This window comes from Lipotes vexillifer, unplaced genomic scaffold (genome assembly GCF_000442215.2).
Source record: "Lipotes vexillifer unplaced genomic scaffold, Lipotes_vexillifer_v1.1 scaffold921, whole genome shotgun sequence".
Taxonomy (NCBI): domain Eukaryota; kingdom Metazoa; phylum Chordata; class Mammalia; order Artiodactyla; family Lipotidae; genus Lipotes; species Lipotes vexillifer.
In genome coordinates, this window is record NW_006787800.1 from 687023 (window position 1) to 713156 (window position 26134).

The 26134-nt window shown below is 38.3% G+C and overlaps 1 protein-coding gene across 1 annotated transcript in view; it reads right to left on the minus strand.

The window, feature by feature from the left end:
* Positions 1-4108: 4108 nt before the first annotated feature.
* MLIP (muscular LMNA interacting protein) overlaps positions 4109-26134 on the minus strand; it is a 296550-nt gene continuing 274524 nt past the window's right edge. Inside the window, exons 12-13 of the mRNA XM_007460798.1 lie at positions 15365-15418; positions 4109-4427 (exon numbers count right to left, since the gene is read on the minus strand). Of these exons, the coding sequence (XP_007460860.1) occupies positions 4422-4427; positions 15365-15418 (60 nt within the window). The 3' untranslated portion in view covers positions 4109-4421. The remainder of the gene's footprint in view (positions 4428-15364; positions 15419-26134) is intronic.

A 26134-nucleotide genomic window follows, 5' to 3' on the forward strand; every position in this document is an offset into this window, starting at 1 on the left:
GTAATATTTCCTAATTACTATTTAATTATTCTAAGGCCTCTAGACTTGCTTTAAGCAAAACAATCTTTCCTTCTTACAAACCAAATGACCTTCTCACACAGTTTATTTAATTTCTAATAGAGAAAGATTATTTCAAATGTGAAAATCCAGGGCAGTCGAGTTAAAGAAAGATTTTTGTTCCTAGTCTTAATTGCAGAATTGTCTGCTTGTTTAATAAATAAAATCCTGAGAATTCCCTTTATTCCTTAAGCTTTCCATTAACTATTCCTTCCTGTATGTTCTTCAGAGACTATAAAGAACAATATTCAAGAGACTTCCCATTTTTTCCAAATTAAAATTTCATAAGAAAATAATGAGTCCTATTAGAAATGAATCATGAAAAGTCAAAAAACAAAAACAAAAACTTTACAAAGAAAGAAATCAGGGCTGAGTAAAGGTTGATAGTCCAGCTTTAGAATGACAACCCCAGTTTCCTTTCCTCTGAGTTGAATCAACTGTGAGACACATTCAACCTTGTGTCCTAGAACCTCCCCTGCCAGGGGGGTTGAGCTCCAGGAGGATGAGCTCCAGTCATCCACTGTAGTAACTGGCCTTCTGATGGATTCTTTACTGGTTCCTTCCCTCCCCTGACTAACTGCCTCACTCCGTTACCAGGGATGCCTATGGTCACCACCCAGTTAAACTCATCACGCTAAATACTTGTCTTCAAATCTGCTTGCCACAGAACCCAAATAAAGATACACCCTCGGCACCTGTCTTTTCCACACTACCTACTCCTACCTCCTTCCTCCTCACAAGAATCAGTTGTGCTCCTAAGCTGCTCAGGACACTGATGCTAATACCAATCAACCTGAAAAGCACTCTGTTCTCCATGTTCTTCCTGCAACCAACTTGCCCATCCTGTTTTCATGGTCTCAACACTCTGATCTTTGCTGAGAAGCTGAACAGATTGGACTATGATGTTCAGATGCAGGTTGCTTTGGTAGAAATAACATAGTAGGAAAGCCAAAAGGCCTTGCGCTGGGTTAATCCATCACTACCTAATTTGACCTCAGTCAAATAATCCTTCAGAAATAAGGCTTTCATTGATGATATGAAAACAATAACACCTAAGTGACAACTGCACTGAGTTAGAGGGTCTAGAAGTCTCTGAGAATTGGAAAAGTTAAGGTGAACAGGACACCATATTTAAACAAATTTCCTGTCTTATAAGTTGCCTTCAAAGATGGTAAAGCCTGAGGTTTCAAAGCTCATATCTCCAAGTAGAGAGATACTCAGGGACATAAGAGCCCTAACACATTGCTGGTGGGAATAAAAATGAGGACATGCATTCTAGAGAATAGCAGTCTGGGATCACTTCATCAAATTAAGCACATACAGACTTAAACAATTCTAAACCTGGGTATATAGTCCAGAGAAATTCTCACAAAGGTCCACAGGAGGTTACATGCGACAATACACATCACAGCTGTTCCTGGTAGAGGGATGCATCCTGAGAGCTCACCGTGGGGCAGGTGGGCAGGTGAGATGTGAAGACCGCACCCCAGGTAGCTGTGAGGAAACAATCCACTAGGTATTTATATAACAATGTGGATAGAGCTTAAAAACCATGTGCTAAGTGGAAAAAGAAAAGAAACAAAATATAAACTATAATGTCATTTACTTTTATTAAATACATATGCAGAGAAAAACAATGCACATCTTCAAAACATATATGTAAAGAAGATTTATCAAACACAAGAATGTGTGCTTTTAGCAGAAGGGAAGATAGAAATTGTTATAAAAGTTAATCAATCAATCATCCAATCAACAAGTACACAGAAGAGGGGGTCTTGCCCAAACTTATAACAGCAATGAACTAAGGAGTGTGATCAACTCAACCTTTTATTCTGAAAGTCAAAAATGAATGGACAGGGCTTCCCTGGTGGCGCAGTGGTTAGGAGTCCGCCGGCCGATGCAGGGGACACGGGTTCGTGCCCCGGTCCGGAAAGATCCCACATGCCGCAGAGCGGCTAGGCCCGTGAGCCATGGCCGCTGAGCCTGTGCGTCCGGAGCCCGTGCCCCACAACGGGAGAGGCCACAACAGGGAGAGGCCCGCGGATCAGGAAAAAAAAAAAAAAATGAATGGACAGGGCTTCCCTGGTGGCGCAGTGGTTAGGAGTCCGCCGGCCGATGCAGGGGACACGGGTTCGTGCCGCGGTCCGGGAAGATCCCACATGCTGCGGAGCGGCTGGGCCCATGAGCCATGGCCGCTGAGCCTGTGCGTCCGGAGCCCGTGCCCCACAACGGGAGAGGCCACAACAGGGAGAGGCCCGCGGATCAGGAAAAAAAAAAAAAAATGAATGGACAGGGCTTCCCTGGTGGCGCAGTGGTTAGGAGTCCGCCGGCCGATGCAGGGGACACGGGTTCGTGCCGCGGTCCGGGAAGATCCCACATGCTGCGGAGCGGCTGGGCCCATGAGCCATGGCCGCTGAGCCTGTGCGTCCGGAGCCCGTGCCCCACAACGGGAGAGGCCACAACAGGGAGAGGCCCGCGGATCAGGAAAAAAAAAAAAAAATGAATGGACAGGGCTTCCCTGGTGGCGCAGTGGTTAGGAGTCCGCCGGCCGATGCAGGGGACACGGGTTCGTGCCGCGGTCCGGGAAGATCCCACATGCTGCGGAGCGGCTGGGCCCATGAGCCATGGCCGCTGAGCCTGTGCGTCCGGAGCCCGTGCCCCACAACGGGAGAGGCCACAACAGGGAGAGGCCCGCGGATCAGGAAAAAAAAAAAAAAAAATGAATGGACAAATGATTGAATAAATAACTTGGTCTTAGAATCTGATTATCTGGATGTTAATTCTGTCTCTACCACTTACTAGCTTGATTTAACCTTTTGAAGCCTATTCTTACAAACATAAATTATGAAAAATACTATTACCTGTCTCACAGGCTCATTGTGAAGGTTAAATCAAATTCATGGTGCCTGACCCATGATCAGAGCACTAGAATACTAGAGATGGTTATCAATAATCTAAAGTGATGCCTCACACAATTTAGCAGGTAGAGATTTTTGTTTGGGGGAGGAGAGAGAGCAGAAAGCTTTACTAAGGCTCCACTGCTTCTCACGCACTAATGGAGAAGATGATGAGAACTTTGTATTTCCAGGTGCCAACTGATGACGGGCAATGGAGCCTTCCAAAATGGCCTGTGGCAGGATGATGGGGGTGATGGAGCAGTGGTCTGAGGGAGCCATGGCTCAGAGAGAGCTGGCTCCCAGGGGAGCATGGGTTGTGTGCGAGGGTATAGTCTCTACTGAGAGTCCTCTGCTACCAGGAGCTCACTGTCCGGAACTATTGTGGACTCTTCCTTAGTGTGTTGCCCTAGTAGAAGGCTAGAAAAAGGAAGCCACTTAGAGAAGGTGAGCACAGGATACTGAGGATGGCAGCTGGGAAAGAAAGAGACCACGGCCAATATGGTGGGCATCGGGCCTGCTGGAGGTTGGCTCCGGGATTGTCACCAAGAGTGTGGTTTGCTCTATGGTCTTGGTTGCTCCCAAGATTATGGGTACAAACTAACTCTGAAGTAGCCTTTGCAAGAATCATGTGGTGATGGTCAGAAAGACAGTGATGTTAGAAACATTCCAGCAACACCACCTCAACATGACTATCTGTCCCATCAAGCACAGAACCCAAACAGAACAGGAAAATAGCATGCATTTTGTGGAAATACCAACTTTCTCACATTCAAGAGCTCCCCCAATGAACTGCTGAAAGTAGGTAGGGGCTCCTTTTTAAAAAGTTGCTGTTCTTTTTTTTTACATGAAAAAGAAATTAAGCAGAAGGGGAATAAATCTTGATTCAGGGAGTAATGTGTGCATTAAATAAAACTGGTGTTGGGCTTCCCTGGTGGCACAGTGGTTGAGAGTCCGCCTGCCGATGCAGGGGATATGGGTTTGTGCCCTGGTCCGGGAAGATCCCACATGCTGCGGAGCGGCTGGGCCCATGAGCCATGGCCGCTGAGCCTGCGTGTCCGGAGCCTGTGCTCCGCAACAGGAGAGGCCACAACAGTGAGAGGCCCGCGTACCGCAAAAAACAAAACACTGGTGTTGAAAAATCGTCACACCCATCCTTCTATTTCCCTGTGATTCTTCTTTATTTGGCTGCTAAACAGAGGGGCATGTTAGTATTGCTGTCAGCTTAATAGAAGGCATTCAAGGCTCTAACAGTGGTGGGAAAAACTGTAGGTAAATATCTCCTATGCCAGGTATTAGTGAGTACTTCCATGTTATATGCCTGCAGGAAACATTTTTTTAGTTCCACTGCGGTTCATAAAGGAAACACTAAGACTGAAAAAAAATAGTAAGAAAAGTTAAAGCTAGCAAGTGATTAGCACCAGCACTCCAAAAAGCTTCAGCCCAGTCCGGGTTTTCACTTCTCCATCTTCATTGCTGCAAAATAAGAGAAAATAGTAGTCAGGTTAATGGAGATATAGAATTTTAAAAAATATGCCCCATTCATATTCAGGTGTATCATCTCATATAAAAAATGGTTTGGAGTAGGAAGTTTTTGTTTATTTTTTTCCTCAGTAGCTGTTTTCTTGTTATACAGTTAATGGCAGGATAAAGACACACAGCTATACCTTCAGATCAGACCCTGATCTCTCAAGAGCTCAGCAGAGCAGTTCTGGCCTCCTGAGAGGGGTGACCATGGCTTTGAGGGGCTGATGCCACCTTAAGGAACAGCCCTGCCATAACCCACCCACACCTCCTCACCCTTCAATCACTTGGTTACCTTTTCCTTTAGCACTGAGTGCATCGTTCCGTAAAATGTAACCTCTAAAACACGGAGGAGGTAAAGTGAACTGGGATTGGATTAAGTCCCAGCTTTTGCAAAAGGGAACATTACAAAAGTGAGAGACAGCGAATGAACCTCTTGCTATGGAGTACGGAGTGGAGTGGTTGTACTGATTTATTTATCCATCAATCTCTATTTGATAGGGTTACATTGTCTGGAGCGGACAAGATAAACTTAACTGAGTGGAGGTTGGTATTAGCAGATCATACCAGTCGAGAAAGAAGTATAAAAGAAAATATCAGAGAGGAGGGCAAAAGAGAAATTTAGTTCTAAAACTGTACTCTAATAGAACAATGTGGTGAAATGACGCCAGTGGAAGGAAATGACCATAACTTTGTATTTCCAGGTGCCAATGCATGGCTGTCAAAGGAGCATTTCATCCCAAAATGGCTGGTGGAAATTGAGGGAGGTTAGTTTCTCTTCTTTGGGCAACTTTCTCTGTTTTTTGTTTTTTTTAATTTTTATTGGTGTACAGTTGATTTACAATGTTGTGTTGGTCTCAGGTGTACAGCAAAGTGAATCAGTTATACATATACATATATCCACGCTTTTTTTAAGATTCTTTTCGCATATAGGTCATTACAGAGTATTAGGTACCGTTCCCTGTGCTATACAGTAGGTCCTTATTCATTATCTATTTTATATATAGTAGTGTGTATATCTCAATCCCCAACTCCCAATTTATCCCTCCCCCCTCCCACTTCCCCCCGGTAACCATAGGTTTGTTTTCCACATCGGAGACTCCATTTCTGTTTTGTAAATAAGTTGTTTTTTGTTTTTTTGTTTGGTTGTTGGTTGTTTGGTTGGTTGTTTTGTCCTGGGCTGGATCACAGGGTGAAGAAGCAATTATCTGAGAAAGCTGTGGCTCAAATTTGGCTCCAAGGTGGACATGGGGTATGTGCAAGGCGTAAGGAAAGCAGACAGGGAAACTGCACGTGGCATAGCCAAGTGGCTGAGCAGGATGGTGAAATAGGACACGCCCTGCATCATGGAAGAGGAGCTGCACTTGTTAGATTAGAAGGAGGAGGTGGAAGAAAAGTTGCTAAAACAAGAAGTAGCTTCACTCCTGCACTGATTTGTTCTAGCCACAGAAAATCAACAGTCATGAAATAAGTGAGTTGTAGTTTTCATCATCTGGAATTCTCTGCAGGTTTCTAATGAAAGGAGAAAAAACCTTAATTCCTCCTTTTCTTTCTAACAAATAAAAATTAGCATGTTTTTGATTTTCCTGAGAGTAGGAACATTTGGTAGTTACTCTCACAAAAGATTTAAAGAAATCATCTTCTTTGGCTAAACTTTATGAAGGACTATTTATTTTACATATCAATACTAAGCACTTTACATGGATGAATGCAAATCTTCACCATAATCCTTTGATCTCATATTACAGAGAATGAAATTCAGGCTCCAAAGATTAAATATCATGCCCAAGGCCACAGTATTTGAAACTAAACCCTCGTTTGTTCAATGTTTCTTGTTTTTTTGTTGTTGTTGTTGTTCATGCAGTCATTAGTTTGTTTCATCCATATTCAAACATATATCACATCTGGCTTATAAATGGTAAACTCTCTGTCACCAGAAGAGTTTCAGCAGAAGATTTATAAGGCTATACAGGATTATAACATTCAATAAAATATTGGACTAAATGCCCTCTCAATTACCTTTCAAATGTAAGATGTTATAATTATAGGAATAATTAAATGAGATTGAAGAGGAATAAGTATCTCATCCTCTGACACAAGGCTGGCAAACTGAGCACTATTTCTCAGCTCTTCCTGAATGCAATGGAAGGTCAAAGTAATGTTTGCCACCACGATTCAGCAGCTGGTTTGAAATGGCATGATGCTATGACAGGTAGAGTCATGATTTTGGACCTTTCGTGGCGTTTCTACTTTCCTTTGCCAATCTGAGTATAGGTAAAGAGCTGAATAACCTGGGAAAATCAAATGTCTACATTTAAGAAAGATGGAGATCATTAATAAAATAAATAAATCATTATTTTCAGACTAGACCGCTGGCAGTGAAGGCTCAGTATTATATCCTATCACCAGTTGAACAACAGAGTTATTTTGGATAAGAAAATATAAATAAGAAAGACCTTAAGACATTTACAAAATCATAATTTTGAAGGGAGTCACATTCCAAAATTTGTTTTGCTTAGAGTTAACTTTGGGTAATAAGTGATGTAGCTGTGAAACTTTAATCCAATATTACAGAAAGAACGTTCTTAAAGAATGTGCTGTGTAAACTGATTTTTCCTTCCCTTTTAATACACAACCAACTCTGAATATTCTTATCTGTCAAATGAAAGCAGAATGATCTACATATATGCTTTTGTAAAGATGAAACCAGAGCAAATTGTCATTTCCAGAAAATGTATATCATAATTTATTGACAGCTACATATTCATTTTTTTCTGAAAGATTTTAAATATATTTTGGACATTTACATAACTACTAACCATGGTGTAAAAATACAAGATCTAGTATCAGAATTTATTATCCGTAAGCCAGAAGTGATAAGATGTTCATTAGCTAAGGTCCTGCAAAGGTAGGATGGTAGGTGGAGAATGTGGATATAATTAACTCTAGGAAAGACAATATTGAATCTGGGGTCAAAAACATTTAATATCTGGGTTACCTGACCTCCACATAGTTATTAACCCTGATTCTATTATTTTGTTTGTTTATCTTGAAAAACTAGCACACACAGGAATGTCTGTCCTTCTACTTTCTGACTTCTGCTCAGCTTTTTACTGTGATTCACTACAATATAAAAATCAACATTAAGCTCTTGAAAAGACTTTGAAGGAGAAACCCCCAAACTGTCAAACCCCCACTTCTCCTACAGTATTATCAATGGAGTCCCTAGAAAAGAAAAATCAGTGAGACTTCTTTCTTTTTAGTGGCTATTTCAGGGTCAGACTCTGAGATTTCAGTTCTGCCCCATGTCAGCCAGGTGTAAGGACAAAGAGAAATGTTCAAAAAGAGGCTTAATTCCCATTGTTGAAAATAAGTGAAGAGATTTCCCTCCCTTGTTCCTAGAGCAATTTATTTTAGAAAACTTGTCTTTATAAGTACATTTTCCTCTCTTTGAAATGGTGATAAATCCTTGTGAAAACTAGATGGGCATTTTGTCAGCTTTAAGACTCAGGAAAGTCTCAAGGACTTGAGAACCATCTCCTTTGAAGGTAAACATCCGAGGGAGATAGCAGTCTTATCTCCAAGTTTCTCCTAGTTTCTGAGGGAGGGTGGGAGCCTAACTTTAACTGACACCTGGCTCTAAGCTATAAAACTACCTCCTGTCATAAAGATATGAGAAGTTTCTTTTTCCTTTGGGTAAAGCCAATGAACTGACACAGCTGGTCCCCTCAATTAACAGGTGATTTAGGATGAACTGTGTGTAATAAATGGTACTTGTCAAGTCCTCTTACTTGAGGATAAATTGAATTATTTTTCATCTTGAGACCATATATATATAATGGGTTACACCTGCTCGGCTATATGAAGGGTGAGATTTCCTCTCTCTTTTCAGTCTCTTAGTGTTTGTGACAGACAAAACATTCTGTTTTGAATGCTTAGTCAATAATATAAGTGTTTTCTTTCTCTACCATCTTTGTGAAGAGGACTCCTGGGTTGGCAAATATATATATTTTTTTAATTTTATTTCCTCAACACAGGCTGTGGGCTTACAACATGGGAAGGTCATCTTGATGGGGTCCACTGTTGTTAAATCTGGTTGTCAGAATGTCCTTGCCCACCTGGATGGCTGGGCAAGGTAGCTACTCATTCAGGTATTCATATGAGGTTTCTTTATAAGACAGATTTACCCTGGCCCTCTAGCAAGTTGTCGATCAAAGCATATGAATCTTCTTTTCATCAGCAGTTAAAAATATCCAGATACCAAGTTCTTCCCTACGGTTACAACCTTGAATGTTGCAATCCAAGATTTACCAAAGCTTGATTTTGGTAAATAATATTTATGGGAAATTGCCTGAAGAGAATAGAGTGGGCCCATTCCTCTTGGTAATTTCATTTTTACCCTTAAATCAAACCAGAAAATGAGAATTGCTTCCATGGACAAATAACTTATTTTTCTCTTTTATGTGTTCCAATCTGGAGAATAAAGATAAAGGAATGAGACACCTGTCCCATAAAATTAGAACTCGAGTCATCAATGGAAGTTCTGGTATTCAAAATAAAATGAACACAAAAACTTATATTTTTGTTTTTGTTTTGCAGTTTATATACACTGCAGGAGCAAATCAATCCTAGATGGTCACCTTGCCAGCAGAATTGTTATCTTGGGAACACTTAAGTGTTTATTAAAAATCCACAAAGAGAAGGAATAAGATAACAGGAGAAGAATTTGCCTAGTGTGTGTTCTATGGGCAGGTAGTGAATGATTAGCTCTCCAGTTGTGTTAATAACAAGTGGATATGAAAGGTCAGAAGCAAATGCATTTAATCATGTTTTTGAAAATCAATTGACCCTCAGTTAAAAATAAAATAGGCCTAGGACTGAGTGTAGCAGGTGATGTGAAGAGTGGCAGGTCGGTTTATATCTCATCCCCAGTATGACTTTCACATTTAAACCTGTAGAGAGAGAAGTGGGTATAGAGACTGGTTGTGGATCCAAGTTGCTGAATTCACCAGATATGATGAATATAATCAGAAATGATGGTTGCTAGTGTAATTTAATTTTTTCTAAGTAACTATAATCAGAAAGCATTTACCTCAGGCAGAGAGTCTCCTTTAAATTAGATGGTGTTATATGTACACCTACTTGGAGATTACTGCATTGGTGTCAACAGTTGTTGGTGGGAATGTAAATTGGTGCAGCCACTATGGCAAACAGTATGGAGAGTCCTCAGAAAACTAAAATTAGAGTTACCATGCAATCCAGAAATCCCATCCCTGGGCATATATCTGGACAAAACTAATTCAAAAAGATACCTGTGCCCCTATGCTCATAGCAGCACTATTCACAATAGCCAAGACATGGAAACAACCTAAATGTCCATCAACAGAGGAATGGATAAAGAAGTTGTGGTATATTTATATATATATATATATATATATATATACACACACACACACACACACACACACACACACACAATGGAATACTAGTCAGCCATAAAAAAGAATGAAATAATGCCATTTACAGCAACATGGATGGAACTAGAGATTATTATACTAAGCAAAGTAAGTCAGAAAGAGACAAGCACCATATGATATCACTTATATGTGGAATCTAAAATACAACACAAATGAACATCTCTATGACGCAGAAACAGACTCGCAGACATAGAGAACAGACTTGTGGTTGCCAAGGGGTTGGGGGAAGGGAAGAAGGATTGGGAGTCTGGGATGAGCAGATGCAAACTATTATATATAGGATGGATGAACAACAAGGTCCTACTGTATAGCACAGGGAACTATATTCAATATCCTGTGATAAACCATAATGGAAAAGAATATGAAAAAGAATATATATATGTATAGCTGAATCACTTTGCTGTGAAGCAGAAGTTAACACATTTTAAATCAACTATACTTCAACAAAATTTAAAAAATAAATGCAAGCACACTCAAAAGAAAAATATATGAAAGTGATCTTCCTTTGAAAATTGATCAACCAGCTGATCACAATGGTTAAGTCCATTGTTTAGGGGTCTCTCTTTCTTCTATGAGGATTAATCAGTGACCAAGTATTTTTTAAAGTGCCAAATAAAATGCTAAATAAAACATTCTTTGGAAGTGCTAGCCCTCAGACTCAACTCGCACCAAATGCTATGCCTGGCCCCAGCCTAAGTATTTTCCAAACCTGTGTAGAATGTCAAAGGAAACATAAAGCATTAGGTTTTACTAACTCAATTACAGTGAATCTCAGCATAAAACAGATATCTCAGAAGTAATCTACCATAGATTAAAGTACATGTTAAACTTTTATGACATTAGACAGGAAGAATTTGTGACCCAAATTTTTATTAATTCAAAGCATTCCCTGAAACACCATTTCTTATGATCCTCCTGCTTTTACTTTCAAATTTGTGTTTCCAAGGTTCCAAATGATTGACTTTTCTAGACTGCCAATGAAGGAGCTAGAATTTGAGGATCTCAATTCCTGTTGTACAGGTAAATCACCGGTGGAGATTTTAAACCAGCATTTGCCCACCTCCAGAGATTCTTTTTTTTTTTTACACTTTTTTTTTTGAGCTTAACAGTTTACTTTGATTTTGACTTTTAAAAAATACTTTTAAGCATTGTTTTTTAAAAAAAAAAAAAACGTGATTTTAAGAGCACCAGAGCAATAATGAGATTTTTTTTCCATTTCAATTTCTCTGATTTCTAAAGAGAATCTAAAACTTATCAAGGAACCAGTGGAGACATTTTTTGGTTTTTTTTTTGATTAATAGTTTTTTGTTTTATTGGAGTACCGTTGCTTTACAGTATTGTGTCAGTTTATACTGTACAGCAAAGTGAATCAGCTATACATATACATATATCCCCTATTTTTTGGATTTCCTTCTCATTTAGGTCACCACAGAGCACTGAGTAGAGTTCCCTGAGCTATACAGTAGGTTCTCATTAGGTATCTATTTTATACATTGTATTAATAGTGTATATACGTCAATCCCAATCTCCCAGTTCATTCCAGCACCCCCTTCCCCTTGATATCTATACATTTATTCTCTATGTCTGTGTCTCTATTTCTGCTTTGTAAATAAGATTGTCTATACCAATTTTTTCAGATTCCACATATATGCATTAATATGTGATATTTGTTTTTCTTTCTGACTTACTTCACTCTGTATGACAGTCTCTAGGTCCATCCATATCTCTACAAATGATCCAATTTTGTTCTTTTTTATGGCTGAGTAGTATTCCATTGTATATATGTACCACATCTTCTTTATCCATTCCTCTGTTGATGGACATTTAGGTTGCTTCCATGTCCTGGTTATTGTAAATAGTGCTGCAATGAACATTGGGGTGCATGTGTCTTTTTGAATTAAGGTTTTCTATGGGTATATGCCCAGTAGTGGGGTTGCTGTGTCATATGGAAGTTCTATTTTAAGTTTTTTGATTTCATTTTCCTAGAGTGGAACCCTGCTCTTGGGGCTTTTAAAAAGTCCCAGGAGACACTAATGTTGAGACAGAGCTGAGAACCACTGACCTAGATGAGAAGGCAAATTGTGGTTTTGAGTTAGTTGTCTTTAAGTGGATTTCATAAATCAGAGGACTTGTAAAAATGATGATCATATTAAATCAGATAAATCTGAGGTCTCTGTTTTTAAATGAATTACTGAGCTATTTGAAAAACTAGTGTCTACAAATAGCAGGATCAAATGCAAGAAACAAGAGTCTGGCAGTAAGAAAGGGAGACTGCTATCTTTAGGAAATGAGAGAAAACCAAGAGGGAAATTCTCAGATCTGATCAAGCTTCTTCCATGAGTGTTTATTTGCACTGGATTTGTAACTAGCTTTACTCCTTAGTTCATATGGCCATAAGACAAGAATTGCTTTATAAAAACAGGTAGTTTTCTTGTTTGGTGCTTTATAAAAACAGGTAGTTTTCTTATTTTGTGGGTAAATACATATCGAAAAGAGGGTTTGGTAAAAATACATGGGTAAATATTACAGTCTGATCACATATCATAAGGAATTGTAAAAAGTTGTTAAATTGCTCCCAAATGTGCCAGTATAACTAAGAAGTAAAACCCAGTATACTAGGTGGATAAAATGGTAGTTTAATTATTTATGTTTTTTTAATTTTTTTTAGTTTGATATATATTGATTTATTTTTATTGAAGTACAGCTGATTTACAATGTTGTGTTAGTTTCAGGTGTATAGCAAAGTGATTCAGTTATATATATATATATATATATATATATATATATATACTTTTTCAGATTCTTTTCCATTAGAGGTTATTACAAGATATTGAATATAGTTCCCTGTGCTATACAGTAGGACCTTGTTGTTTATCTATTTTACACATAGTAGTGTGTATCTGTTAATCCCAAACCCCCAATTTATCCCCCCTCTTTCCCCTTTGGTAACCTTGCTGGTTTTCTATACCTATGAGTCTGTCTTTGTTTTGCAAATAAGTTCATTTGTGTCAAGTTTTAGATTCCACATATAAGTGATATCACATGATATTTGGCTTTCTCTGTATGACTTACTTCACTCAGTATGACAATCTCTAGGTCCATCCATGTTGCTGCAAATGGCATTATTTTGTTCTTTTTTATGGCTGAGTAATATTCCATTTTGTGATTTTTTGTGTGTGTGTGTGTGTGTATACATTTCTTTTAATACTAAGAATAACTCACTATCTCTCACAATTGTTAAACTTCAAACTGTAGGGGTCTTTATGGTATTACTTTACATATTCTAAACATGAGAGTTGAGATCATTTTTTCACAATCTTATCCACTACCTTAATGTTAAGTTTTATCTCTAGGATTGTGATAATTGGTGCCCAAAAAGTGCAAATACTACATCTACTCTGTTCTTCTCAGCAATGGAGTCTTTCACATTACATAAGATTCTCTTAATTCAGCATTTATTATCTGAACCAGATGCTTTTGTTATTTAAACAACCAACTGACTTTCTGTTACTGTGTAGAAACATTCTTATTTCTATTTTTAGTCTATGTAAGCTTGAGCCAAAATTATGATGTTTGAAAAAGAACATTTGATTATTTTTTAACATTCATCAAAAATGTACAAAATTTATTCAAACTTTCTCCTTTTTTTGGAACTACATATTTGTCCAATTGTTTTACTATTACACAATTTGCCACCATCACAATGAAAGAGCTGGCACATTTGACAGAGTTAATCTCCTTAATATATAAAGGGAGTTTACAAGTCAATAATAAAAATATTACTAGACCAGTAGATAAATGCTTAACATGATGCAAAAGCAAAATAGACAAGAATAACAGAAAAAGACAGAACTTTTAAATGCAAATAAAAATGAAAGATAATTTCCTCTTTTAAACTGCAAATATTTTAAAGCAAGATTTTAAAGGGGAAAAAGATTTAAATAGTATAGATAGAGATTTAGATAAAGATAGCTGGATAGAGGAAAGTAGATTGTTTAAGAGCATAGGCCCCAGGCAGTCATATCTGGATCCCATTCCTGACTGTACAGACACTTGTCAGCTATTTGACTTTAGGCAATAAATGGATTTCTTTTGGCCCCAGTTTCCTCATCTGTAAAATGGGAACAATAATACTTAACTTACAGTGTTTTGTGAAGATTAAGTAAAATAATGCATCTAAAGTGCATAACATGTAATAAACTCTCAATAAATTGGCAATTATAATAATCCTCAATGCTGACAGATATATAGTACGCAGAAGCAGGTATTATAACAAGTTTCTGGGAGGGTGAATTACTACAGTTGTTCAGCAATGCAACTTGGCTACATGTATCAACAGTTTCCCATATGTCCATACTCATTACACCAATAATCCTGGTTTAAAAAAAAAATCAGAGATATGGTCAAGGATACAAATTCACCCCTATTCATAACATGCCTTTATATTTTAATGACTAAAGTATAGCAGAGAGACACATCGGTCCTGTATGATACGTTTCAAAATTTGCAGAAATAGGGAAGTCACTTTATGAAATATGCCCTAAATTGTGGAAAATATGGTTGGCAAAATATTCAGATTTCATTTAGAACCTTATTTGGAATTGTATTATTCTTATTGCTCTTTTGTATTATTATTATTTTTTTCTAAGCTTAGAGGCTACAAAACTGAGCAGGCCTCATTTGTGAGGGTATCTGGAATGAATGAATGAGCTCACTTTTTACCATCTTAAAGATAAGTCCTTTAAAAAGCATTCTTTTTTCCATATTTACCACTTTTTCTGAAGGGATATAGAAGAAGAAAACATTGTTCAGTTATTCTTGCTCTTAACACAAAATTTAAATTTTTTTACAAAACATTTTCGTGTCTCTTTGGCATACCATTTATAAAAATAAAAAGGTTTTTTGCATTTATTTTTATCTGTTAGCTCAAAATGTGAAAGTGGTTAAACATTGCATGAAATTCAGAGGTATGTTTGAGATGGCACACTCTGGTCTGTATGCCACCCGCCATATGCAAAATTCACTTGGGGGATGGGAAACTGAGCTACCATGAGGTCCTGAGACCTCTGACTCAGAAGACACATATAAGTATTATTGGATATCCATTGATCTTCTAGAAAAAGAAGACAACAGTGGTTTCACATATGAATCCAAAGAGAAAATCACGAAGACAGAGGGGATAGAAGTTACTTTGTGGCCAAGGTGCTACACACATGGGGACCTCTAGTACAACTTCCACATTGAGAAGCAGCAAGAATTTACTCATGTGACTATCAGAGTAGGCCAGTTCATTCTTTTTTTTTTTTTTAACTGATTTTATTAATATTTTTAAAAAATAAGATTGGCTTATTTCTACAACCTAATGTCACATGGAAACAGATAACCAGATCTCCAATTGTATCTCCCATTTACCTCTTTGGAATCAAGAGTTTCGTGTTCCGGAATAGCCATCATTGGATGACTCAACTTCACAGAAAAGATGCCCAGGAAGTGAACAGGGATAGAAGTAAGGAGAGATAAATATTTAAATTTCATTTAAGTTGACAGTTAAATGATGATGTAAGTATATTATCGCTGATCATATTCTACCAATGTAAACATTAAGATTTGATTGTTATTAAAAACAAAGGAAGATATTCTTAACATAGAAAAAAATTTTAGCAGATGGTGAATCCTTGGAGCCTAAGACCACATCTTATTTATCTCTGTGTCCCACATAAACTCTAACAGTGTTTGGCACACAACATAGACAGTTATTAAATGTTTATTGAATGAATGAATTGTTAAAACACACTGGCAGTTATCAGAGAGAGGAAACAAAGTTAAATTTATGTTGCCACTCTCACAATAGCTCTCAAATCGAAAAGCTCCAAAGCAAAAGAGACAAATCACGCTTAGACCTGCAATGCAGATGCATCTGTAGTGAACGCTTAAGTGAAATGTAAAACATTGTGCATTATTGTAAACATTAAGAATCTCAAAACACAAGGACTTCATAAACATTGCAATCTTACCAGATGACACTATTATCATGCAGTTTACCACACAGTGACACTTTAACAGAGGGAGGTTCTTTTGTTTATATAGGAATTTTTATTATTGCATGGGTCTTCTGAGCACTGTACATACACTTAAACCTATTCAGACAGAAGAAAAGTCATAGATATGCAAGCAAAAGAGACAGAATGAGGGACACAGACAAGGAGAAAACAATCATTTATAATAAATCTGCTTACCCCCTTTACTTTTTAACCATCTCTCCTCACTCCAACATTAGAGTAACCACAATACCTGATTTTACTGGAGCATCCCCAGTTTCTATAACTATCCTGGGCAAATCCGGGCTGTGGAAATAATTGGCCCCCTTTTACTCTCAACCTGGTCCTGATTTGATCAATAAATCATCGGATCAGTGATCTGCCCCTGATGCTCCAGGGTGATTCAGGGGGTCCCAGCAATGCACCCTTGGCCCTAGGAGGACATCACCAGAGGCTGCTGGGGAGGCCAAGGAGGTCCCATCTCACTTTCCCTCTGTTCTAGCTGATTTTCAAGAAAGGAGCCTGTTTTCATTTAAAGCTAGAGCTTCATTAAATTCCAACCATTAAACTCTGTCCCAACTATGAAATTCTTGGAGTGTCATAACATCAGGGATCCCAGCTTCCTGAGACCATTACTTTAAATAGGAGCATGATCTGTCCCTAAGCCAACTAGAGATTCAAATCGTTTTCCAAAAATCAGCTGAAAGCACCTACTTTCTCCTGTTCATCAGGGTCCCCTGAGATTGTAAACCTGGCTTAGGATCAGATGCTATGTACCCCTTCAAACTTCAGACCAAGACAATTGGTCCTAGCGACAGCAAAATCTTTAGCATACCTAGGCTAAATGGTATGATAATTCTATGAATCATTGAAGTTTGTACCATGGCAAATCCCCATTCTCCTAGTCTCCTAAGATAGAATAGAATAAACATCCTAAAATTTGAAAATATTGTTGCCCCAATAAAATATTCAACTGAGATTAGAAAAGCAATTGAGTAATTATGTGATATCTATTTTACATTCTATCCCATCTTTCCAATATATGTATTCATTCATTTAAATCCATTTTATTCTAACCTTCGATTTCAAAAACTATGTATTAACTATGCTAACCAACAAAAGAGAACAGCAAATGACTGATCCTAATTAATTGTTAATCCCCAAATCATTTATATTTGGCTTTGGAATGTTTTCCTCTATTTATGATATTGGGTCCCAATAGGTTTGCTTTCTTATTATCCTCAAGGTGACCAAAAACATTACATAAAATGTGATACTGTTAATGGAGTTAGTCATAGTAATTTATTGTGTACCCACATGATAAATTCGTTATATGTATTTGTTTATTTAGTGTTGACAGCAACCTAGTGAGGTGAGCGCTAATTTTACCCTGATTCACAGATGAGGAAACAAAAGCACCAAGAGGCAGGATAACTTCTTCAAGGTCCAGAGCTAGTAAGTGGCAGAGTCATGACTGGAATCCAGAGTGACAGTCTCTGGAGACCGTTCTTTCAAAACAGTAGGAAGTGGTAGCATGTCACTGGGAATAAGCTCGGGAGACAGGAGCAGGGAGACAGATGGAGGGAGTGGTGTGTGTGCCATTTTGCAGAAGGGAAAGCCATGTGTAAGAGTGTCAGAGTCAGAAGCAGTTTGGAGTGGTTGGTGTAGCTGGTGTCTCCATTCAGGAGACACAGACAATGAAGCTCGTATGTCAGACGAGGAGTCTGGGATTCATTCTCTAGGCAGTGAGAAACCACTGAATCTCCAAGAAAGAAGGGGACATGTGCGATCAGATTTTCATGTCAAACAATGTCACCCTGGCTGATGTGCAGAATATAGATGGGGGAGGGGCGTTGGAAGCTATGTAAGTAATCAGAGAGACAGAGAATAAAGAAAAAGTTCTAAATGAAAGTGTTGCCTTAGAGAATAGAATAAATTCAAGTTTTCCTGGGTGACTCTAGGCCCCCTACTCTCTAGGGTGAGTGAAGGAGCATCAGGCAGACACATTGATATTTTGTTGATTAGGGAAGAAAAACTACAAAATGTTCCAGAGGAATACTGTTGAAGTTAGTATGTGTGCAGAATGCAGAGGTTTTGTAAAACATGAGGTCTGGAGATGTCATATGGGGAGAACACATATGGCAGGAACATCCTCTCACAGTCAGAATGAGAATGCTGACACTAAAACATTGAAATAAATTCCATATAGGTGGATGGCTTATTATCCAGAGTCAGTGGATACAGGAAGACAGAGAGAGTCCTCCAAGCCTGTTTACTTGGTGGTGAGTGTTCTAGAGGACAAATTACTATTTTGTCCCCAAAAAAAAAACCCTGAAAAGTTACAAATTTTATCATCAGACCATTATTCAACTTAGATGGATCAATGAAATGGAAAGCTTGAGTGAAATGAGAAAACATCCTTTCATCCTGGATGGAAACTCCAGTCCCAGATATCGTATAACTTTCATCAGAAAACTCCAGTCCCAGATATCGTAACATTCATCAGACCTTTGCTCACTCACCACTGTGGGCTAATCAACAAGCCGTATTTGAATGAAATCTTCGGTTGAGTTTTATTACATTCTTTATCACAGCTGCCACCACACAAATATAAAGCCTTGTGGAGTGTTTGTTATCAGTGTGGGGCTTTCTCATAAATGTCACTGCATCTCCAGAGCTAACTTCTCTGACAAAGACAGATAAAATTACCTCCAACCAACTGGAGAGAACCCTACAACTAGAAAAAAAGAAAATATGCCGAATGTGGTAAAATCAATTAAGTCTTAATCTACCCAAGGAATGGCATTCAGAGCTGTAACTTTGTGAAACAGCTCTCCCTCCTGTGCGAAGATGAAGTAGACTTTCTTGCCTGCCAAAAATGATGAAGTGTTACAAGAAACGTTCCCATTTTTAAATCACTGAGGGTGCTACACTTGCTATTCAGAATTTACTCCTCGGGATTGCTTTTTAGCTGAACCACATCCTCTTGTAAACCTCCTTTGCTCCATTTGTCTTCAGGAAGCTGCCCCCCTACTCTGTCTCCCACTGAGATTTGTGAAGCACTCAAGCTAGAGTGTAACCTTCTTAAGAACATCTCTCAGAAAGAGACGTGACAATTACTGCAGCGATACCTACATAAAGCACTGTGTTTCCTGAGTATAGTGTTGTCATCGTGGGACTGTGAGCCACTGCACGTCATGTACGTTCGATGCTATTCACTTTTAGGTCGATTGTACCTGGCAAAGGGACCACTCAGCACAGGAGACACAGAATGTGTATTGAATAAATAAATTAATAATGAAAGAAAGAAGGAATGAAATAGAGAAAAGAGAAATCTCCATTAGTGAAGACTTAGAATTGTTTACTGCATTCCCCAAAGTCTCTTCATTGGTAAGAAATTTTGCAAACTAGAGACGTTTCAACCAGCACAATGGCACGTGTGCGTTCTGCTTAAGTCTCTCATGATTCTTCTGCTTAAAGTCAGACAGAGGAAGACAAATATCATATGATATCTCTTATATGTGGAATCTAAAAAAGTGATATAAATGAACTTATATACGAAACAGAAACAGACCCACAGACATAGAAAAAAAACTTATGGTTACCAAAGGGGAAAGGGGTTGGGGGAGGAATAAATTTGGAGTTTGGGATTTACATATCCACCTACTATATATAAAATAGATAAACATCAGGGACCTACTGTACAGCACAGGGGACCATACTCAATGTCTTGTAATAACCTATAAGGGAAAAGAATCTGAAAAAGAATATATATATATATATATATATACACACACATATATATAACTGAATTACTTTACTGTACACCTGAAACTAACACAACATTGTATTAAATCAATTATACTTTAATTTTTTTTTTTAAAGTCAGGATATTAGACTATGTGCATTAAAAAAAAAAAAAAGATTCTATTCCTGGAACAAAACATGGGAAGTGCTCTGAGTTTGTCCTTAATGAGGACAGTTCACGATATGTGCTATGAGGACACACCTGCTTTCATGATGATCAGAAACATGCCACTCCTATCCATATGTCTTAAAGATTTCATCTGCATTAGCCTGGGATATATTTTTTTAATTACAAAACTTCAGTAGCTTGAATATTTATTTTTAGCATTTAAAGGTACAGCATCTTTTTTGGGTGATGCCCAAAGGTTTACACATTTGTCTATGTCACTACCTTCTGATGTAAACTGGGAAAAACCACTTTGTCTCTGAACCTCAGTGTTCTCATCTTTAAATTCTGGGTGCTAAATAGGTGATTGCCAGTTCCTTATGTCGTTGGATGAAGCAAAAATCTCTTCATTGATAAATGATGCTGTCTCCAAAAAAAAGAGTTCTTCCTTTTTGGAATCTCCTGCACTGAGCCACACCTGAGGCAGAAGTTACACCTACAGGGATGGTAAAAATGACCTCTCCATGGAATCTTACCTGGGATCTTTAATATCAATCCTTAGCTGTGCCACTTGCTCTGTGTGTGAAGTTTTATAAACACTATGAAGTTTCACAGCATTCCTTTGTGTATTCCCTGAGTATTCTCAAATGCTGAGCTGGAATTTTGTACATGTTAGTTGTTTTAAAAACCCACAGGCAACTCCCTGTTAAGTTCTGATCATTAATATCATTATATGGGTGTCTAAGGACAAGTTGAGTCTTATACCAGTAAGAAAACAGGAATTTTCTGCTCTGATCTTTGTAATAGGTCTTTTGAGATATGGCTGTAAATTCCCCAATTATACTATTTTTTTATTCTTGGCCTTTTCTTTCCACTCTAGGAGGCCCAGACTCAGGACACATTTGAATTCCCTCTTCCTCAAAAGACCACCTTCAAAAGGGCAGCAGGATGGAATTTTTTCTTCTATGTGTTCATCCTGTTTTGAAGGCAAACACCACCTCCCCGTGTTTACTCACATTTTTCATCTAAAGTTGCTTCTTTCTTAATTGAAAAATCTTAATCCCCTGGGGGATTAACCACCTCATTCACTTTCTTCATTGCACAGCTCCCGGGTTGGAATGGAAAGGAAGCAAAATCTACCTTCTAACAACATTTTAGGACTCAAAATAAATTCCGGAACCTGAAGTTGGAATTGACAAGGAAGCATATTTGCTGTTCTCTTTCTTTCCTCTATCCTTTAAGGGCACAATTAGTTGCTTAGTACTACAGGCAAAATATCCTTTTCAGTTGTTCTCAGAATCTAGTACTAACTCTAGTACAATCATAAACCAAATGCCTCCTTCACAAAAGACAATGTTGGCAGAATTTTTCTCCCTCTGTTCTCTCTCTTCTATAGAACAGAAGGAGTATTAGCCATTTTATTCCAATGTGACATACAATCCCTGACCTGCCTTAGCCCCACCCCAGATATTCCTAATTTATAACTAGTTGCAAGAAACTTACCCTAGAACCCAGGAGTATGTCAAGAGATGTCAGCTGGTGTATCATAAAAATTTGGAAGTGTTTCTGAAGATGAAGAACAGGCATGACTGTGATGGGGTCAGTCTGGTCAGAGACCCCAGACCAGACCCCACTCTGCTCTCTCCTAAAACGACAACGCCAGCAGCATCTTTGAGGGAGAGGATATGTGAATCATTGGTAGGCAGATGAGCTGAGGACAATAAGCCTACAGGTCAAGTGGAAGGCTGCCTCCTGCATGGTGCCTGCCAGTCCTGCCTCCCTGGACTTGGACACTGCTCCTCCATCCCCACATCTCCCTCTGCATTATTCCAAGCCACATTTCAGGAACGATATAAGCACCTCCTAACACTCTTATCATGTCAGTTATATGCCTTTGAGCTTTCAGTACACACATGTTCTCTGCCCCACCACCGGCCCCTGCCCCAACTATATTGTCCTGCCAGGCACTGCAACTTGGTCTTAGATGGCAGCCATTCCTGAGGGATTCCGACAGCCTTGCTTTCTTGAGCCTTGTTGTAATCTAAGATCTCCCCTCTGGAGACTGTCTTCTTTCACTCCCTGCTACGTTCCTGCTAGAACCACATCCTAACATCAAGGTATCTCTTTATCCAAATTAAAAATCATGAAATAGGTGGGGTATTTACTGGTTGCTAAAAACCCATGGAAAAACTCTATGTTTAGTTATGTTATGTTAGTAGGTTTCAGCCATTCCAAAGAGTGAGTGAGACCTTTTGAAAATCAGGGTAAAAATGCTACCATATTTGTCTAAGATTTTTATCACCTAAAATTAGATGCACTGTTAAAATATCATATAAATACAGAAGCATAAAATATGTTCTCAGTCATACAAGGCCTGAGAATATTTGTCAAATAAAGACCCACCTTAAAACTTCCTTGGACCAAGGAATCAAATAAGAAGATAAATAAACACAGAAGGAGGCAGCAAAAAATATAGGAAAGTAAGGTAATAAAATACCCTGAGCAAGTGTATCATTGCCATAAAAAAAAGCCACAAAAAGCTATGGAAAAGAAAGAGAGAGATTATAACCATAAAATCCCAGAAATAAAAATCTAGAATTGGACAATATGAACATGATGAAAGATAATGGAAGGGACCAAATGAACTTGTCTTCCTGGGAGAAAACATAGATATTGACAGGGGTGTATAAAAGTGAATATGAGCCCTAAGCTAAGGGCAATCATAACAATGTGACCTTGCAATTTATGCTCCAGAGCCCTCTCCCTGTGAATTAGGCAAAGGCTAGCCTGTCTGAGATCACTCTTCCTCTTCTCCTTGCCCTTCCCAATCACGATGTACACCCTCCCTTACAGGATGTTTTTCTGGAGAGCCATGCCCTCAGCAAATCACAAATACCGGAAACCATCTCAGGCTCAGCTTCTAAGGAACCTGGTCTAAGACACCAGGCAGTGCAGATGGGACAGGTGGCAGCTGAGTGCTGTGAAACACCAGGGGCTCATTTTTCCTTAGTGTCTCCATCTGAACAAGGTGCAAACAATGCCTACGAAACACAAGCATGGTCTATCAATTCTAAGGGGCCAGCATGTTATTTTACAAGAACTTTAAAACGAATCTTTCTCCAAATATACTTTTCCTTGCTAAAAATGCCATCCAGCCTGCATCCTACTGCACATCTCTTTCAAATTAGCAAATTCTTAATTTTTAAGGTGATTTTATTAAAAGCATTACAATGAAAACTTTCAGCTAGATGGCAATACGTGAGCTTAGGGACAGATACATAAAAATTGGATTGTTCTTCTTTCCTGGAATAAATATACAAGTCAACTGCTTGTGATTATATTAAGTACATTTTTAAATGATAACTGACAATGAGATAACCCAAAACATGCCTGGTTTCAAATGCCAGCCTGTCATTAAGGCACCTGTTGTGTTGATATGTTCTTTTTGCCCTCTAGTGGAGAACCTAACAAAATATAATTAATACTTAATTTTTCAGAACTGCTTCTATTAAAATACCTGCTCACTGGCATTCTTTTTTTTTTTTTAATGTTAGAAGTCCAATTAATTTGCATTTAGCCATTTTAAACAGGATGTTCTTCCTGAACATATTATACAAATTCATCCATTTAGAAAACAATTTGGCACAGGCCAACAGGGCTCAGGTTTTGGTTTCCTGAAAAATCTCAAACATTAAAAACCAATTTTGAGTTTATAGAGCTTCTTCTCCTATTCCACCCACCTCAAATGTTCTCTTCTAAAGCATCTTAATAGTTATCAAATTCTCATTAACTCCAAAAGTTGTCAGAGAAGTTTTAGAATTAGGAGCAAGGCAGGTTATCTCCATGATGATAGAAAATAAATTACCTTGATTTACACAGAAGGATTTCTAATTATGTAGACAGAACACAAACAGACATTATTAATGAGGAGGATAAAAAGAGGTTTTGCTTCCAAAAGTCAAGATGACTTTTTTCAATAAATGGGGCTACCTCAGTAAATTTTTGTCAGAGTTTTAGATAAACAATGGCTCTCTTAGCCACTAACCTTTGAAACTGTGGCTGCCAAAGAAGGTGGTTCACAATAAACCCAGGCTCTGGCAATCACTCACACCGGCCCTTGGGTGTGTGACTTGGCATCTTTAGTCTTCAGTTTCTTCATCTGGAAACTGAAGGAAGTCAGGTGGCCTTGGTGGTTACTTAGTTCCTGTCCTGATATCTCTGTCCTATCCTGTCATTTAACCAGAAGGCAGCCTGTGATTCCAGAGGGGAGATGTCCAAGACGGTGGTGATGCAGCTTCAGCGATAGATTTTTTTGGGGGGGAGGGGGGCAGTTTCTTAAGAAAAATTAGTCAAGTACCAGCTTTTAAGCCCATTCTGTGGAATCCTGTACACATTATTTACACTTTCTGAGCCTCAGTTTCTTCATATGTAAAATAAAGGGGATAAAACCTACTTTATGATTGTTTTGAAACTGAAATAAAATACTGTCTACAAAGGAAGTGGCCTGTGGTCTACTTTTTATAAATATCAATTCCTCTTGCACAAAATCTTGGAGACACCTCGCCTCACTCCCTGCTTTCTTCTCACAAGTTCAGATGAGGCCAGCAAGGAAGAGCGGTCCAGCAGTCTTACTTCTTGCTAACTTTAAACCGTATTTCCCGATCCCAGTGGTTTCCTTTATACTCTGGCTTGCTTTCATTTTCTCAAGCTCATCCTGTTCCTTTTCCTTCCTGCCTGGAAAACTTTACCCATGCTGTTCCCTCTGCCTGGATGCCCAGCCCGGCCCCAACCTTTGCTTCCTTCCAAACCTCAGATGAGACATCATTTCCTTACTAAGCCTTTCCTGATTCATCACATGAGATCAGGACCTCTGTTCTATGTGCTCATAACTACTTGTTTTCTGCATAGCAGGTGTCACAACGATCATTTATAATGATTTTTTTTTTTTGCTTATTTGTTATATCTGTTTTTCCCAAATAGAGAAGAGGTACCTGGCAAAGGCCCTTGCTTTCCAATGCATGACCGTCACAGACACAGCTCTTTGCAAATAAGGGGTACTCAATAAATCTTTGTGAAATGAATATAGTGTGCTTTGTCAATTGCCAGACTCCAGAGTTCCTAGATTTTGTGTTGAAATTAAAAAGTTGCAAGGTCTATGCTCTTTGTTATTGGTGGGGAATTCGGCTATTTGTTGGACAAGGATTTTGTAAACTTGAACCCAGTCACATAACTTAGTGTTCATTTTCTCCTTCTGAAGCTATGCCCAGTTATAAACTGCTTAGCTCAAAGGGGTGTTGCTTTATTCTTTATATATTTGTAGAATATTTTTCACATCTTTAGATCTAAATATTTACAGCTTACATTAGAAAAGCAAGTTTTTATTTCGAAGCCCCTTCAGCCTTTGAAACAGTTGATGAAAGTTAGAATTACTTTAAATTTTTCCCTTCTCCAGCTGAGTCATAATCTGCTTTAACTTCTGTTGATTGATTTTGTTAAAATATCAAAAGAAACCTCAGAAAAGAAATCTCATTTCAGAGGAGCTACTAAAATATTTAACTCATGTTGGAAATATGTCTTTAATATTAATATTTTAATTCATTTATTGAATTTCTATAGGTTCATAGGGTCAGTTCTCCAAGTAGCTATGCAATGATGATACCAGTTAAGATATTCTCAATAATGGTAAAAATATAAACTTCACAAATGGATTAAATTTGAAAATTAAGAAGTAGGAGATAAAAATAGGGGAAAAAAGAATGAGAAAAGTCAACATTAAAGGGTGAAATATCCAAAACTTTTAAAGAAAGTATGGTCATGACCTAAGAAGCAGGCTAAAGCCAATTTATGGAGAGACCTGTCCCTCTGACCATCCTGGATATAAAAATTTCTTTCCTTCCTTGGCTTCCTACCCACAACACCCACAACACCCACAACACGTCGTTGTGTTTAGGTCTAGTGCCACCCACTCTCTGTTTTTAAGAATTCAGTTTATTTAGAAAGACTCCTCTTCTCTGGCCCCATTAATACATTGCCGTGGGGTCTCAGCTACTTTCTTGACCCTCAGGTGAGAAAACCTACGTGCATATAACATGCATCTGTGGGAAGTTTATCGCTCTCCCAAATGTTTAACCTTTTCTCCAGCCTCTGCCTCATTTATACTCTCACAATCTCTAAGGTAGCCCTGTCTTTTTTTTTTTTTTTTTTTTTTTTTTTTTTTTCACGGGCCCCTCC